Source organism: Drosophila mojavensis, unplaced genomic scaffold (genome assembly GCF_018153725.1).
Source record: "Drosophila mojavensis isolate 15081-1352.22 unplaced genomic scaffold, ASM1815372v1 contig_136, whole genome shotgun sequence".
NCBI classification, from domain to species: Eukaryota; Metazoa; Arthropoda; class Insecta; order Diptera; family Drosophilidae; genus Drosophila; species Drosophila mojavensis.
Window position 1 is genome coordinate 13,065,001 of NW_025318667.1, and position 17,670 is coordinate 13,082,670.

General features: G+C 43.5%; 1 protein-coding gene across 5 annotated transcripts in view; it reads left to right on the forward strand.

Moving 5' to 3' along the window:
• Positions 1 to 17,097, forward strand: part of LOC6583715 (glutamate receptor-interacting protein 2) — a 24,642-nt gene extending 7,545 nt beyond the window's left edge. For 4 of the 5 annotated variants that reach the window (XM_032732344.2, XM_044010538.1, XM_044010539.1 and 1 more), the window contains 9 exons: positions 8,890 to 9,009; positions 11,434 to 11,646; positions 12,148 to 12,341; positions 12,509 to 12,816; positions 13,386 to 13,549; positions 14,545 to 15,757; positions 15,847 to 16,049; positions 16,108 to 16,586; positions 16,667 to 17,097. In XM_032732344.2, coding sequence (XP_032588235.1) covers positions 8,890 to 9,009; positions 11,434 to 11,646; positions 12,148 to 12,341; positions 12,509 to 12,816; positions 13,386 to 13,549; positions 14,545 to 15,757; positions 15,847 to 16,049; positions 16,108 to 16,586; positions 16,667 to 16,768 — 2,996 coding nt within the window. In that variant the 3' untranslated portion in view covers positions 16,769 to 17,097. The remainder of the gene's footprint in view (positions 1 to 8,889; positions 9,010 to 11,433; positions 11,647 to 12,147; positions 12,342 to 12,508; positions 12,817 to 13,385; positions 13,550 to 14,544; positions 15,758 to 15,846; positions 16,050 to 16,107; positions 16,587 to 16,666) is intronic. The other variant, XM_032732346.2, reaches the window with a different exon arrangement.
• Positions 17,098 to 17,670: the final 573 nt, after the last annotated feature.

Consider the following 17,670-nt stretch of genomic DNA (forward strand, 5'->3'; position numbering starts at 1 on the left):
GTCTGAGTTTTGTTTACATTTCTACGCGAAATTTGCAACAACGACGTCACTCAGCACCACGCACACCCAAACACATACACACATACATACATATATATTTATATATATAGAAAGTCTATGAAAATGTATTTCGAATTGAAAATACATAAATATTGGGGTAAATGTCTGCTGTACAGAGAACGCGCATTGTTGATAGCAGCTACTGCATACGCACTTCAAGCTCTTCTACACAAACACACACACACACACACACACAATAACAAGGGCTATGGACATTTAATGCATCGTTGTTTGGTCTTGGCAGGAAAAACTGTCACAATTTCAACTTGGCTAAAAATAGCAACAAAAACAAAAGCGAACAAATGAAAATAAAGGGAAATATGCTAAATGCCAGACTAGCACATACCCTGGATAAAAGAATGAGAAAAACTAATGCTACTAGATCGTTTTATATATTTCGTATGCAATCAATTGACTTATTGTAGAACAGAAAATATATAAATTGAATTGAGATTTTTGCAGATTTGCATATGGTTTATATGATGCCATTGATCTTTTATATATGTAGTAACCATATATTCGATAGTTCTTTCAGCTTTTATTTGCTAGTTTATCTCTTCCTTTGGCTGATTGAATATTATCCCAATTTCCTGCTCCCTTTGCATACAGGGTATTAATGAAAAGAAACAGCCAGCCAAATTATCATTAACAACGTGATCATCATCATCAGCAGCTTCAGCTACTTCATTATCATCATGAGCATAGCAGAGAAGGCACACGATTAATGTAATTTGTTGCTGTTGTTTTTGTTTTGCCTGTTGCAAGTTGTTATTGTTGTTGTTGTTGTTGTCGTCTACCGTTTGGATTAATTTGTAGAGTTTGTGGCAGACGGCAGACGGCGACTCCTAGAATACGCGCAGAGACTTCAACTGCAGTCGCCCATCTCCCATCTCCCATCTCCCAGCTCCCATCTCCCAGCTCCCATCTGTCGTCTCCCCAGTGTCGACTCCATCAGCCATTCCCCACACATTGAGCATAATTATTTGTGTGTTGCCGGGGCCATCGCAGCCGCAGCTGAATCTGCATCTGTATCTGTATCTAAGGTTGTATCTGTATCTGCATCTGGATGCAGCTTCCATAACTTGAATGTCGTCAGTCCTTCGCGATTTTTGTCAACGCCCTCTGCACGTGTTAATTATGAATGCGGAGAATGTTCAGCGAGCTCTCAGCATCTCTTTAAAAGCTATGCGAGCGACAAATATTTGAAATCGAACAGCTGCCAGCTTACAGTTGCTGGATATAGCTGAATACCATATAGATAGAGTTAGTAAGAGAGAGAGAGAGTAAAAGTGTGGGCCTGAATAAACATTCTTAAACCCTCTCCTGATCCCTTATACTATTTTATACCTTTTTATATTCTCTTATACCTTCGTATACTCTGTAATAATCGCTTTTAAACTTTTATATTCTCTTATACCCTTTTACATCGGTATTATATCACTCTCACCTTAATTCTCACTTTCATTCTCACCCACTCTCGTTCTCACTCTTATTTTCACTCTCACTCTCGTCCTCCCTCTCGCTCGAATTCTCACTTTCATTATCATTCTCTCTTCTTCTTTGTTTCGCATTCGTAAACGTTATACTGCCAACGCAATTGATTGAAAGAGATTGATTGATTGATAATTAGTTTCCTATGAAGTTTATCACTAATTTAGTCAAAATAGAACGCCCTTAGCAAATAGAACTATCTATCTATATAGTGTAGATAGCTGGGGTGATCTATTACCCATTGATGGCTTCACGTACTACTTTCTCGACTCGCACAGCTCCCAGATGTGGGGCACATGCAAGTTGCTGTGATAAGCTGTTGTGCGATATACAGAGAACGCCTTTCATTATGTCAATAGGGAAATTGAATATCCATTCGAATGGTAATTGCACTGGACTGGAAAAACCTTATCACGTGAAACGCAGAGCGAGGAATGAAAAACCCGAAACCAAAACACAATATTGGTTTAGTACGTGCGCTGGCTATGTGACCGGGGATTGGTTATGGGCTATTAACATTTTGGGGCATAAATCTGTGCCCCTAACTGTTGCAAGTACATTGCGGCGCGATAAGAGCAACTGCATGGCAAATAGAATTCGTATACCTCAAGCGTGGCACTGAGAGAGAGTGAGAGCGAGCGAGAGAGAGATAGAGAGAGAGAGAGAGAGTGACAGTGGGGGAGGAAACGTTGCATTTGCAAATGAAAATGTTGTGCTGCTTGGGCTCTTCATTAGGAGCTGCCCCTTTGGCTTGGGCATATGAAAGAGTTGACGCCGCGGCGACAACAACTCTTATGGGCATAAATCAATTCTTCTGCCCGCCTGCCCCCCTGCGCGCCCTGCAAATTTACTTTGTTCAGCAAAACGGCGTCATAATGAGCGCATATCATACCATATGCATATACATACGCATGCATATATATGTATATGTATGTGTGCATAAATACATGCACGCATGCATGCATGCATATGTATTGCATGCCTTTGTCTACTGCCACGCAGTCCATTCACAATTAAAACAGGGACTGAGAATGTTCTGTGCTGGAATCGGAACAAATGAGCTTACAGCAGCTTAACATTGCTTAAAGTGGATGCTATAGTCAAAAGCTTAACATGAGAAAACTAACATGGGCAAGAATGCCCAACTGCTGTTTAATATTTGCTTAACTGAAGACTTAGCATGTAATACGTTAACAGCTGCTTAACATACTGTTATAAAGTGGATTTGACTATACATATATTATAAGCTAACAGCAGCTTAACATCCGTTATATAACAATTGAGATAGTATCCTAAGACGGTAACAGCTGCCTAACATAGCATGTTTTGATTTCGCAGCTGCTGTTCACTTGAACTAGTTCAGGCACTTTGCACATGGCATTCGCATTCTCATTCGCAATCGCATTCGCATTCAGCCCTGCATATTGTGTTTTTTATGGGGCTCAACGCATAAATGTCAACGTCTCGCTAAATACTTGAGGATCTGAATGCAGTAGCCCCAACTGCAACGGCAACGGCAACTGCAACTGCAACGGCTGCATGCCGCATTCATTGCAACACTCCCTTCTCAGCTGAGTTGAGCTGTGAGTTCTGAGTTTTGCTTAGTTCAGCCCATTGCAGTTCAGTTCAACGGCTGTTGCACTTTGGCTGCATCCGTTGCCCTTGCCACACAGTCTTCCGGCCCCCTGGCTCCCCCCACTGTGACTCTTTGCGGCTTTATCAGATGTTGACATTTTTTTGCGGAACCACACTCGAGTTCATTTGCAATAATTGGTTTTTCTTGTTGTTGTCTTCGCCTTTCCCTTTGGGAGCCACACCGACTAGGCTCTGCCCTGCCCTCGCCTCGCCACGACCGTTTCGACATTTTTGACATACATATTTCTCGGCTCTGTAACTGTCGTCCATTATGAAGTGCCCCGGTTAATGGACACACAAATATTCTGGATTGAGGCGCGGCCACTTACTATTAGGGCCGATTGCCCAGTATACTTGGAGTACTTTAGGCTCTTCGTCGTCTTCTACTCTGCTTGTACTCTGCTTCATCTTCATTCAGCATGTTTATTGCGCCAGTGCAGGGAATAACAAACAGTGAGAGCTGTCAATGCAGCCCCATCAACTCGAACGTCAATCAATCGCCACGAATTTCGTTGGCCCACATTGCAGTTAAGCGGAACACCTGTCAAATAGAAAGGGGAGAGACTGCAGAGCTTCTTTGAGGCAGAGTGGGAATACCTATTCAAGTGAAAATCTATCTTTGTTTCAAAGTCTCGGAGCTAAAAATGTGCTTAACATACATTAGCTAACCAAATGATTGTAGGTTGAAGTTGCCTTAGGATGTGGATAAACATTTCCTCTTCGTTTAGTTGGATGATCTATGTTGCTGTCGCGAGAGAGACAGAGAGAGAGGGAGAGAGAGAGAGACAGAGAGAGAGAGAGAGAGAGAGAGAGAGAGAGAGAGAGCGAGAGTGAGAGAGAGCGAGAGTGAGAGAGAGCAAGAGAGAGAGAGAAAGCAAGCAAGCTTGAGATAAAAATTATAAAGAAGAAAGGGACAGAGGAGGAGCAAGAAATGTAAGGAGGGAGGAAAGAGATAGATAGATAGAGAGGTTTCAAGAGAGTGCTAGAGAAAGAGATCAAATCATACCGATAGAAAAACACGTAGCCAGACAATGCGAAACTATATAGGGAGAGAAAAGGTATACATATAGAGAAAAATAGTGAGATACATAGACAGACAAAAAGAGGGATAGCAAAGGTGTGAGATAGAGAGAGAGAGAGAGAGAATGAAAGAGAGAGAGAGCAAGGGAGAGACAGAGAGAGGGAGAGAGAGAGAAAGAGCCTCTTGTCAAATGAGAGAATGTCCAATTTTCAGATGAAAAGGCAGTTGGGAATGCCCCTAATGAACTCATTTAGTCAAAAGATGCTTGCAACATATTGAAGATTATTAACAGATGTATGCAGACATATTTTAAAGGGTGAAGCAAGCGAGCACGATAAAGTCTTCTTCGAAAGAGAGAGAGAGAGAGAGATAGAGAGAGAGAGTGAGAGGATAGGGGAAGTTCCAGTGCTCTTTGAGATTTTGAATGATGTCTATTTTCAAAGTAAATGTGGCAAAGCGTCCGCTGGAATGTCTTGTTGCAAATGTGCCGCAAATGCAAACAGAAGCGACCCCCAGCGCAGCCGTCAGTCTGGCAGTCAGTCAAGCCGTCCCTCAGTCCGTCAGTCCGTCAATATGTTAGCTGAAGTTGTTTTCTTGGTGCTTGGGCCTTCAAGTGCTGCCATTCAATTGTCCAACGGTTTTGTCTATTTCAAGTGATTCGCGATCTGCGATCTGCGATCTGTGATCTGTTTAATTGCCAGGATTAGGCATATAGCCAGGAAGTTGGCATTGCCAACTAGCTTCCATGCAACGTTGCGGCTGAGCGCAATTTCCGCCTTGCAACATGCTGCGCGCAACTGTCGCCGATAAATTTAACTGCAACTGCAACAGCGGCTGGCAAATGCCAAAATGCGAGCTGTGAGTTGCGAGTTGGCCATAAAATCGAGCGGACAGCCATAACCAAAGGAAAACACCAAAATAGTTTTTAATGATTGCCAACACCCACTCCCCAGGCCCCCTACGCACCACAGTCAGCCATGCAGCCAGCCAGCCAGCCAGCCCGCCAGCCGGTCCATGGGCAGATGTCTTCTGAACGGAACTGCAAATGGCAATGCGAATTTGCCTGTCAATTTGCAAATTTCCTAATGAAGAAGTCACCCAAAAAGTTTGTCACCCGCAACAAATTGAAAACGACTGGCATGGAACGGAATGGAATGGAACAGATTTTCAGTGCTAAACGTTAAATTTATATTGTAGTGTCTGGGCTGTAGTTGAATAGTTGCACAGCAGAATAAAATGGAATAGAACAGGATTAGAATAAAAGAAAACTGAATGGAATGAAACGGGATGAGTTGGAGATTTTAGGTCAGGCCTAGGTAGCTTAAGTGCAAGTGTAGTGTTGCTTTTAGGCTCGACTTGAAGCAGAATGAAATGGCAATGAAACAACTAGCATGGAACGGAATGGAATGGAAAAGATCTGCAAAGTTAAACGATACATATTATTGGAATGAAACAGGTTACTATTCAGGCGACAGTTGAAGAAGTAGCGGCAAATTCTGATTGGTAATGAAACAAAATGGAATGGAACAGTTTACCTAACTTCAGTAACCTCTAGTTAAGTGAAATTCTGGCATTAAAAAATTCGATTTTCGACTCTTATTTGTCCGAAACTAATTCTGATACGTACAAGAAAATTAATGAGGAAGATGGAAAAGAGATTTTCACAAATTATTTATGCAAACTATTTAAATAGAATAGATTTTCGCTGTCATCTGGCGTTTATAATAAAATATATAACATCTTCGGCTAGCCATCGATGAAAAGTCTGCGATAGCGTCACAAAAAGTTTTTGAATGGCAAAAATACGACTAGAACTACATAATCATACTGTGTGTAGGTCTTTTTATATATGTATATGTATGCATAAACACACATATATATATATATATATATGTATATATCTGTAGTATAATTGAAACTAAGCGTAGACATGATTTCCGCTAGGCGTATCCAATGAATTATGTCAAAAGAGCAAAATAAAAGAAAATCAAGAGGAAAACGTGCAGCAGCTCGTGGAAAATCAAAATGAAAAGCCGCACAAAAATAGCAAAAACAAAAAACAAAAAGCGACAAAGGAAAAAACAAATAGAACTGAATAGAAGAATTGTAAATATAGAAATGTAAAACTGTAAAATGACTTCAAAGCGAATGGGCACAAAAGGAAGCAAACAAAATGTCAGAAAGTGCAAAAAGCAAAAGAAGCGCTAAAAAATGGCAACACAAAATAGATAAAAAACAAACACTGTCTCAAAATCTACACATGAAAACAAGTGTTTGACTAACAGATACCCTGTAATAGCATTTGATATTGCAACAAGACTTTTTAGCTGTAAATACTTTGGATGCTCTAGAATACTAATGAAGCCATGATATTTTGATGTCTATTAAATATATCAAGAATTTTCAACACCGACAATTCAATCAACAAATCGATGGATAATTTAAATAAATTTATCAATAGCTGTAATTAAGTAGATCGATAACTGTATTTAAGTATTTAACAAATTTATCGATAATTCTATACAAGTTTAATTAGTCATAAGCTTATCCGCAATTTTATACACATTTAGCGATAATTATACAATGAGACTGTATTCATGTCCTATGTTATGTGAACTCTAAGACAAAGCTGACCTCTGACCTATACATATATATATATTGGCAAATGTTGACTATACTCACATAAATACTTGGGTACGACAACATCTTTACCATATACATATACCAATACAATATACCCTGTTTGACACTGTTAAAAAGTCAAATAAAAAACAAGCAATCAATATGTACATGCACTATATAAGGATTACGGATATACATATATACGGATACGGATATACATATATATATATATATTATATATATGCTCACATCTAATATATGTATATATTAACTATCTGTGCCATATAGTATATCTGAATCGCTACGCAAATGTATCTTGCAGATACATTTTGTTGTTGTGCTTGGCAAATGAAGCGAAACGCACAAAATTTCAACGTTACGTTTTTTAGCTTCTCCGCCCTTGTCTTTGGCTTATGCTGTTTTTTTTTTTTTTTTTTTTTTTTTTTTTTGGTTTTTCCTTTTTATTTATTGTTGTTATTTTAGGTTTTTTTATTCTGCCTAATTATTGTTTTTGTTTTTCATACTCGGGCGGGCATTAAGAAAAACTTTATGCGCCATTGAAGCGTTCGAAAATAAAAGTCGCGTCCACAGCGACCGCCGTTTACGTCAAAGTTGTTTTGCCTGTGTGTGTGTGTGTGGCTGGGTGTGTGTGTGTGCTGGGGCTGAGGTGCGCGTCTGTTGTTGCTCGGCTATGGCCCCACATGGAGCGCAACGCCGCAATTGTTGCAGATCGCGCATACGCCGTGTGTCGCGAGAACAACATTGCCACATCAGCAAAGAAAATGCTGCCAGACAGCCACAGTATGAAACATATGAGAGCGACAGAGATAGGGAGAGAGAGAGAGAAACTTCAGTTGAAGTTGCTTTTGTGTTTACTTAAAAAAACAAATAATAGAAAATTTGGAATAAAGAAGATTTATGTGCTAGTTTCGGTAGATTTACTTGGAGAATAGCAAAGTAGGACAGATAGCGAAGAGAGATAAAGAGAATAATATAATTAATATAAATATTGCTTGAAGAAAATGTTTAGAATGTTGAGGTTATGCATACTGAAATGAAGACTGTTCTATGCTTTGATCTATTTACGAGTACTCTTCTGAGTATCTAGGCTTTGCTTGATTTCTATGGCAATCTCATGATATATGGACTTTTACAACACTTGCATAAGATCCGACTCAATGAATCTAAGTTGCAAATATATAGAGAAATTCTTCTCTATTTTACGCGCCAACTGCTTGACTTAAGGTACGGTGCCGGTAGCTGCGTCTCTACATTCAAATAGAACTTCAAGAGCTCAGCCTACTACATAATATACTTGGACTGTATATGGCCTATATACGAGATACTTCACACAAACGCAGCGCCGCACCATCTGGTGAGGCGTGCGAAAACAAGAAAAGACATGAAAAATTCATAAAGATTAATTAGTATTGTTTTTCTTCGAATTTCCGTTTTTTTTTATGCTTTTATGTTCATTTGTTTTTGGCTTTGTTCGATGGCATTTTAATTGAAACACTGAAGGTCGTTGGCTTTGTACGAAATTGTTTGGTGTGACTCAGTCTATGGCAATTATTGGCCAGGTGGGCGTGGCGTGGCGCGGCCCATAAGGGCATGCTGTTCTACGTCAGCCGGAAAGGCGAAAATTCCATGGCGAAACGTCTGCAGCTCGCTTTGATCTGCTTTTGGTTAGTTTTCTTTGCTGTAAAATATAGTATATATAAAATTTGTTTTTTTTTTTATTTTTTGTTTGTTTTTATTTTCGGTTGATGAATAAATTAAGAAATGCATGGAGCCCCCAGCCCTCCATATAGCTCCCTTTGAGTGCAGGCTTTTCGCTGCGGTCCTCATTGACAGCCGTTGGCAAAATTATGAGCGGCGCAAAGGCAGTGCATGAGCATGTGTGTGTGTGTGTGTGTGTGTGTGTGTGTGTGTGTGTGTGGGTGTGGGTGGGTTGGGTGCTGCTGCGGTCAATGAACGTCTTTGTCTGGCGAACACCTTTGATGTTGATTTGCTGCCATATGCTGATATATACGTTTGCCCGCTCTTCATTTCATTCGCAGTTGACCGAGCGATGAGCCCCGCGCAATCCGAGGACTCTGGACTGGCACCGGAACGCGGCACAACCTATGCAACGATCACGCTGCCACGCAACGCTCTCCATTTGGCAATCAGTTTTGCAGGTAAGTGGAAAATGGATGTGGGAAATGGGAAATGGGAAAGGGAAAGGGAAACTGTTTATCGAAATTATTCTTGTTAGCAATTTTCCCAGCTGCAATAATTCTGAGGGCCTCTCAGATGGAAACCAGAAGCCCGCATCAGCCAAATATTTGATTGCTCAATTAGAAAATCCTATTTCTGACAGCTGTCAGTTGAAGTTGAAATTGATTGCAAGATTTTTCAATTACTTCATAATTATGTTTGTTAGATCTAATTGAGAAGTTAAAGCCAAGGGTTGCGATTGACTGAATAAATAATAAACACTCACAACAGATTCAGATACTTTTTTAAAGGCTTGGCTAGGCAAGTGATATGAGAATAGGGGCTATGATTAATGCTCAGGGTATGTTTTTTTTTTTGGTTTATCTAGGAAAAAGTAAAAGCTAGATCAGTTGATGGCTGAGTATAGAAACATATTTGTATAGTATGTAAATCAATTCATTAAGTTGTCAGCCTTCGATCTCTGCAGATGCCAAACACACTCAACTTAAGCACTTTTCGCTTGAACGCAATTGTAAACATTGACTTAACATTGGCATTAACATTAACAGAGATGCTGCAACATGGAATTGCTAGCTGTCAAATATATGAGTGAGCGCTGTTTATGTTTGCTTGTTTTTGGCTTTGGACTCATATTTGAGTTTGCTATGATGTAACTTGTATCTGGAAGATACAAAGCAAAGCGTTGATTGTAGATACAAAAAGAAGGTCTAGAAGTTGCAGCATAGTAAATATAAGATAAATGTATTTGAGCGATACCTATAATTGACTCAGAAGACAGACGATAAAGTATCTCATAGATACATCTATAAAATAAAAATTGTAAATAAAAATATCTTTGAGATGCGCATCATAATAATACATTTAAACAAGCTGATTGAAGTTAATGCAGAAATGTAATATACATATTTTTCTTATACAACCCCCTCACGACTGTCCGCTCCTTTTTTCTCAGCCTTTCATTAAAGATACTTTTTGAAGTTCCTTCGGCTCTTGATGAACTATTGAGTCAGAGAAGCAATTTATTTGGCTTGCCTATGAAACGGGCTGGGCCTGCTTCAATTTGCGGTTCTAGTTTAATTTCTATATATTTGCGTTTAGTTTTTTTCTCTTTTTTTTTTGGGTCGGTTTTGATCTCCAGCCAAAAAGTGGGCCGATGCGATTTGAATGCGGAACGCGTTTGCGTCGATAACGCGGCGCAGCGTTTGCCGGCGACGCAGCCGTCGTCGTCGTCGCCGTTGCCAAAATAAATCATCATTTCAATCTGCCGTCGACTACGCCCCCGCACCCGCCCCTCCTCAGCGGGCGTGGCGAGTCTGTCGACTGCCAGACATTATAATACATATTTCGCTGGCGGACGTCGATGTTGTCTGTAGTCTAGAAATTTTATATCATTTGCCCTGACTAATCTCATCACTGCGCCAAGGCAAGCGGCTAGAAAGAGAGCGAGAGCGAGAGAGAGAGAGAGAGAGAGAGAGAGAGCGCGAGAGTGAATGAGAGGGAGAGTCAGTCAGTCGAAGCTTAACCCTAGCATAATTCAGCTGTGAGCCAGAGTCTGGACGTCTGACGTAAGCTTTTGGTCGATGACGTCTTGTCCTCGCCTTCGATTATGTTAGCCGTAATGCAAATGTGGGTGGGGTGGCGGCAGCGTCAGGGGCATTAGCTGGGTGCCCTGCTCCCCCTGCGCCCACACTCTTCCTCTAGTGCTTTTTCGGCCTGGCAACTTGCCAGCGACCGCACATGCACCTCGCCATGGCTGCCCTCTGGCGCGTTGTTTGTCATAACAACAAGTCGGCCAGTCGCTTTTTAAGCATACATTTATTTACGAGTAGTTTTTCTATTTGTTTTTGTTTTTTTTTGTGTTTTGTTTTTCTTTTTTGTAGTTCTTTTTTTTCTGTTATTTTTTTTCTACAATTTGATTTGGTCAGAAGACGCGACTGCGTGCGTCTGACGAGCCGTTGACAGAATTGGTAATGGAGACCAAGGCAGCACACAGCAGATAGGCAAACTAACAATCAACATATCTGAAATCTTGTGGCTGTATCATAATCTATATATTGACTAAAGTGAAATTAAGTCATCAAAATTATTTATATAGAAGTCAGAAGCGAATGTCGGAGCTGAACTGTAAATGAAAGTTATTTATCCTAGAGAAAGACTCCAAATGGAATCAGGTGTCAGGTAACGGTAAAGTAAGAACTCTGCCGCCAATGTTTATAGAAGCCAGGTGGGCTACCTGTTATGGCTCCGCAAAATCCAGAAAGTCTAGCGATTAGATTAATGGGTTTTCCCTTGACTTACACTTGGCATTGTGTTTATTTGAACAGTTGAATGGAACGGGATTAAGTGCTAATTTGATTTACCCACTCGATTTGTAATGCCCACAGAACGCAATGATCTATCGTATCCACCTGTTATTGGCGCACTCAATCCAGTGGGTCATGCGGCCGATTTTCTGGCGCCGGGCGATCGTCTGCACCAGATCGATGGCATCTCAACAATCGGACTGAGCAATCAGAAGATCATGAATATGCTGTGCGCAACCGGAGCGGATACGGGGCCGGCCATCGTGGAGATTGAATACTTGTTGCCCGAATGCAGTAAGTGTGACTCTGTGATTCCTGCTTGCTGATCGATGATCATTGATTGATGAATATTGATTGCAAATTGTTGATCGATGATTATTTATTAGTGCTTACCTATCTTTAAACAATGATACTTGATCACTGATCATCGAGCGGTGATTCCTGACCACAAATTGCTAATCGATGATTCCAATTGATGATCATTGAGTTATAATTGATCACTGATTGTCAAAAGAAGCTAACTGATAGTAGTTTGCTGATCGCTGATCGATGATGCTTGATCTGTGATCACTGATTGATGATCGTACTTGATAATCATCGATTGTTGATTTCTGATTGCAGATCTAAATATGATCGATTACTGATTGCTAGTCACTGTTCGATAATTACTGATCAATGTTCAGTGATTTCGATGAGTTTTTATCGCTGAACAGCAATACCTGATCACTGATATTCAAACAGAGATACCTACTTACTGATCTGATCGCTGTTTCTCATGTTTTGCATTTGTTACAGCAGCTTCCCAAAACAGTTTGTATGTCACCTCGAAGCTAGCTCAGATCACCGTGGAACGTGAGAGCGGCTGCCTGGGTCTAACGCTGCGAGGTGGTGCCGATTATCCGCTGATCGTAACACACGTCCGCCTGCATGGCCCCGTCTATAAGACCGGCCGGATAAAGCCTGGCGATCGACTGCTGCGCGTCGATAATGTAAGTGTGACCAGTGATCCAAGTGATGGCAAACACCTGCTGACACGATTGCTGACAGATGCTTCCGTTCAGTCATTTCCGTAAAGTATCTCACTCCATCACTCTCTCTCTCTCTCTCTCCCTCTCCCTCTCTCTCTTTCTCTTGCTCTCCTCCGTTGCCTATTTAGATCTCGCTCATTGGAAAGACTTTGGCGGAGGCACAGCAGATCATTAAATGCGGTCACGTTTCCGGCTATACGAATCTAACCATTGAATACGACGTCTCCGTTGTGCAGAGCGTCGAGTTCTCGATGGGCCCGCTGCTCATTGAGATCGAGCGACCCCTCAACGACAAATTGGGCCTGGTGCTATGCAACTACACGAGCACGGCCAGCAGCTCCGCGGGCACAGCCAGCAGCAGCACTGACAAAATCGACGAACTTGCCCAATCGGGCATCTATATAGCTAGCATACTACCCGCCAGTATTGCCGATCGGTAAGTCTGAAAGCAATATAATATCTAATTAAGCCATATATCAAATATATTCCAATTGAAACCCAATTTATTTGAATTGAACAAATTATAAGAGAAAGAACAAATTTTAAGAAATTATAAGATAAAAGTCCCTTACATTTATTTTAGAGACATAGATTAATCATAGAATAACCTAAACTTTCATTGAAATGCATGGTGTTGCCATATTGTTATTTTTGGCCTGCCTGGCAACGCTGAAAGCTGTCTTGAGTCTTATAAGAAAATTTAAATGCAGTACATAGTCGATTTCAGGCAATGTAAGACACAGATTAGCCAATTCAGAGTTGAGAGACTGAGATTTTTAAGCGATCTGGCAACACCTTTAACCGATTTGAGTCCTATATTCAATGCAAATTCAGCAAATATTCAATTGCAGTCAATCGAGTGCATAGCTTTAGCAATTCAGCGTTGCCACGTCGCCACATTTGCGTAGTCTGGCAACGCGCTCTCAACTTAAGCTTGCCTTAGCTAGCGTGAGAAATCGTGTATTGAGAACCGCCAACTGAATGCGATCTCTGTGTATGTTGCAGCTGTGGCGCCTTATCTGTCGGCGATCAGGTGCTCTCCATTGATGACACCATGATCGAGCACACGGCCTACAGTCCCGACGAGGTGATGACCATATTGGACACCGGCACCGGCCGCGGCTACACACAAATGCAGATCATGCCGGCACATGCGCTGGCGCGACGAGGTAAGTCCAACAGAGACCAAGACTAAAATCAGAATCAAAACCAAAACCAAAACGAAAACCTGAGCCAAAATGATCCCAGCGCCAGCTCCCATCTGTCGTCTCCATTGGCATTTGGCTCGTCCGTCCGTCGTTCGTTTTTGCTTTTGGCTATCTAAGTGCCCCAATCGTTGGCCGCTTGTGCAATGCCAAAAGCCACCAAACATGGTGCATTTGAAGGTCTCGTTGCGTGGGCGTTCGGCTAATGAACAGCACAGGCCGCCAGTCACAGAGGCGAGGGTCGCTCGAACAGTTGTTCCCAAATAGAGCTATAGGCAAATGAGTTCATTTTGATGTGGGAGATAAATGTGATATATACAGCTGATTAGATATTGGCTAAATAAGGAATCCATAACGAAAATTAAATATATACAATATAAAGATGTCATTAGCTGTTCAACTCTTCTACTTAAAGTAGAGTCTTAAAGTTCTGAAAGATTAAAAATATTGTGAGAGTGTAAATGTATGTTTGCGTATATCAAATATATATACATATTTTGCTTGAGGCCATTCGGATGAGTATATGTGTCATCATATATTTGACAACTATTTGGGCTACCCTCGCTTCGAGCACATTGAATGCCAATCAATTTGTATTTGAGGGCAAATGGGAAAGACGAATAATTCGGGGGGCGACAATGGGCGACTACTTAGGGCCGTAAATTCTTAAGCAAGATCGACGGGGGCAAACAAACAGAGAGCAATACACACACACACACACACATGTAAGCTAAGCTGTGGATTAGCTGCATTGGACTATTGCTCACACATGGCATCAGCTGAGGCCGAGCGCTAAAAGCTTTTTGGCCAAGTTCGGGCCGGCAGGATCGTAAATAGTGTGGCTAAGCAACAACAGCTGGGCGCAGTGGTGGGGTCTGGGCGTCTGGGCGTCTATAAATACGGTGGAGCAGCGGCTAGTGTGGATTCTTATGCTGTCACATCTTGTTTCTCTCGCATAGGTCACACGACGCTCGGCAGTCCCAAGTATAGCTTCAGCACGCTGGAGTCGCGCAAGTCGTCGGGCAGGCCGGGCCGGCAGCGCTTCGTGCGCAAGAGCTCGCTGCCCCTGGAGGCGGGCGGTGGTGCAGGTGGTGGCGGCGGTGCGCCGGGCACCGCTGTGGCCGCCGTCAGCAATGGGCATGGCAGCAGCCTGTCGGGCGGCCTGTGCCGCGCCGAAAGCTTTCCGGTGCTGCTCGACTGCAGCCAGGGCGCTGGCATTGTGCTCGGCGCAGCGAGCAGCTGTGGACGCGCCGTCAGCATCGCCCAGATCCTGCCCGACTCGGTGGCCGATCGCAGCGGCTGCATCCAGCCGGGCGATCGCATTGTGGCCATCAATAAGATGTACAACCTGGACGCGGCGGCCATGCGGCAGCTGCTCGATGGCCGTGCCGGCGGCGGTGCCCATGCGGCCGCCCACTGGCTGGAGCTGGAGGTGGAGTTCGATATGCCGGACACGGTGGTGCCCTCCAGCGGTGTGTTCAACGTGAAGCTGCTGCGCGCGGGCAAGTGCGGCCTGGGCCTCAGCGTGAGCGGCTCGAGTCACGGCGGTCTGGTCATCTCCGACGTCAAGATGGGCAGTCCGGCTCATCGCTGCGGCACGCTGCGACCGGGCGACATACTGCTGGCTGTGGATCAGCATCCGGTGCAGCACTTCAATGTGGATGCTCTGCTCAAGGAGTTGCCCACGGCAACTGCAACCGCAGCAGCAGCAGCAGCAACCACAACGGACTTCACCACGCTGACAATTAAGCGTGTGGTGCTGCCCGACTTTCTGCCCAACCCACCCATCTACAGCAACTGCACCACCGCCGTGGTGGCCGGCGGTGTTGGTGTTGCCGGCGACAATGAGCTGTATAGCAGCGCCTATGTGGCCTCCAAATACGGCGAGGTCAAGTACAACGACTGCATCTCCCTCAAGTCGAGCACGCCGCAGCCGGACTACTTCCGGGCCAACTCGAGTCTCGACGAGACGGGCAGCCTGCAGTCGGTGCAGCTGCGGCATCCGCCCTCCAATGGCGCCTGGCCGGTGGGCAATGGTCGCGGCTTTGCCAACGGCACCGCCAACACGCAGAGCCTGACCACCGAGCTGGCCGAGCAGGAGGAGGACGAACAGGATGACGAAAATGAGCAGGCCTCCCATTACGGCGGCTACGAGTTGAATCGTTATGCCAGGTGAGTGTCAGGTTACAGTTAAACCATATGCAAATCTCACTAAACTCTCTCTCGCTCTCTCTCCCTCTCTCTCTCTCTTTCGCTCGCAGTGTGGACTGCACTGCTCTGCCGCCGCCCATGGAAAGCAAGGTGTATGGCTCGGCGGCCAGTTCCAGCAGCAAGAGCAGCGGCAGCAGCCTGCATCAGATCATCTTCACAGTGCGTCTGGAGCCGAAGGGCGGCCTCCTGGGCATCACCTTGGCGGGCAGCGAGGACATCACCAAGCCGATCACCATTAGCGGACTGGTCGAGGGTAAGTGCCGATCGACATCCTGAGGCCACAACTGATCCCAGCTTACCCAACTTCTTAGGCGGCATTGCGTTCAAGAACGGACAGATCCATGTGGGCGACCAGCTGCTGGCCATCGACGAGCACTCGGTGCAGGGCATGCCGCTGTCGCATGCCACCAGCCTGCTGCATCATCTGGGCGATGTCGTGGACCTCAAGATCTTGCGCAGCCACGACATCAACAGCAGCTCCAGCTGCAGCCTGCCGGCTGCGACGCAGGCCATCTATGCCAAGGTGCAGCGACGTCCGCGCAGTCCATCGACCAACACCGAGGCGAGCGGCAGCAACAAGGATCAGTCGCAGTCGCAGTCGCAGCAGCAGCAGCAGCAACAGCAGCAGCGCATCTTCCATGTCACACTGCACAAGGATCGAGTCTACGATGACTATGGCTTCTCCGTCTCGGATGGGCTCTACGAGCGGGGCGTCTTCATCAATCGCATACGCAGCGGCGGGCCGGCGGATATATGCGGCCAGCTGAAGCCCTTCGATCGCATCATGCAGGCAAGTGCAGCGGATCGAAGCAGATCGTGGATGCATATATAATATATCCATCTCTCTCCCTCTCTCTCTCTTTCGCTCAGGTCAATGAGATTAAGACGCAAGACTTTGACTGTTGTCTCACCGTTCCGCTGATCGCTGCAGCCGGCGACAAGATCGAGATGATCATGCAACGCTCCGAATGAGCAGCGATTCCCGACTTGCGATCGCTTCTTCTTAATTCTCTTCTATTCTTATTTTTTTTTTTTTTTTTGTAATCTTTAACTAGTTATATTTTAAGTCTTAGCGCTAAGTGCCAATCTTTTGTACCTAACTGATGTCCGAGCGCTCCTCCTCCCGCCCCTTCCCATCGCGATATGCCTTAACTAATTTTAACGACAATAAGTTATGCCAAGTGCCTGCAACGTTTTTTTTTTCTTATCTATACAAAGATATACCAACGATTGTCTACCATAACCAAATAAATGAGAGAAAGAGAGATCAAATTGCATCACCGGATGCAGACGGAAAATAATTAATAATTGTACTTTTATTATGTTTTATTTTATATACGAATATACATACATATATGAGAAACCAAACTAAAAAAAAAAAAAAAAAAAAAAAAAAAAAAAAACAATAAACAAGAATTTACTTAAGGTTTGATTCCATTTATTTACATATCCAATTGCTTAGTGGAAAATCTGAGCTAAGCTCTTGTGTGTTTAGATTGAAATGGATGTTTCCTATAAAAGACCCTCAAAGGGCGAGAGAGAGAGAGAGAGAGAGAGAGAGGGAATCAATGAAAGTTATGTGGATAATCAGAGACTGCAAACATAGATAGAGACAAATAATAAGACATAGAAAGACACAGAATAATAGAGCAAGGAGGAGAAACAGAAAGAGTTAGCAATACAGACCGAAACTGAGAGTATTATAGAAACAGAATTATAGAGCGATAGATAGAGGCACCCTCAGACTATATTGATCCTTACTTTCTGACTTTTAAAATGAAGTAGAAATATTGCTTAAAAGACTCTTTTGATATATGCAATGGTTTCTTATGTGCTATAAGCATATCTAATTCTGATCTAGATCAGGTACACAC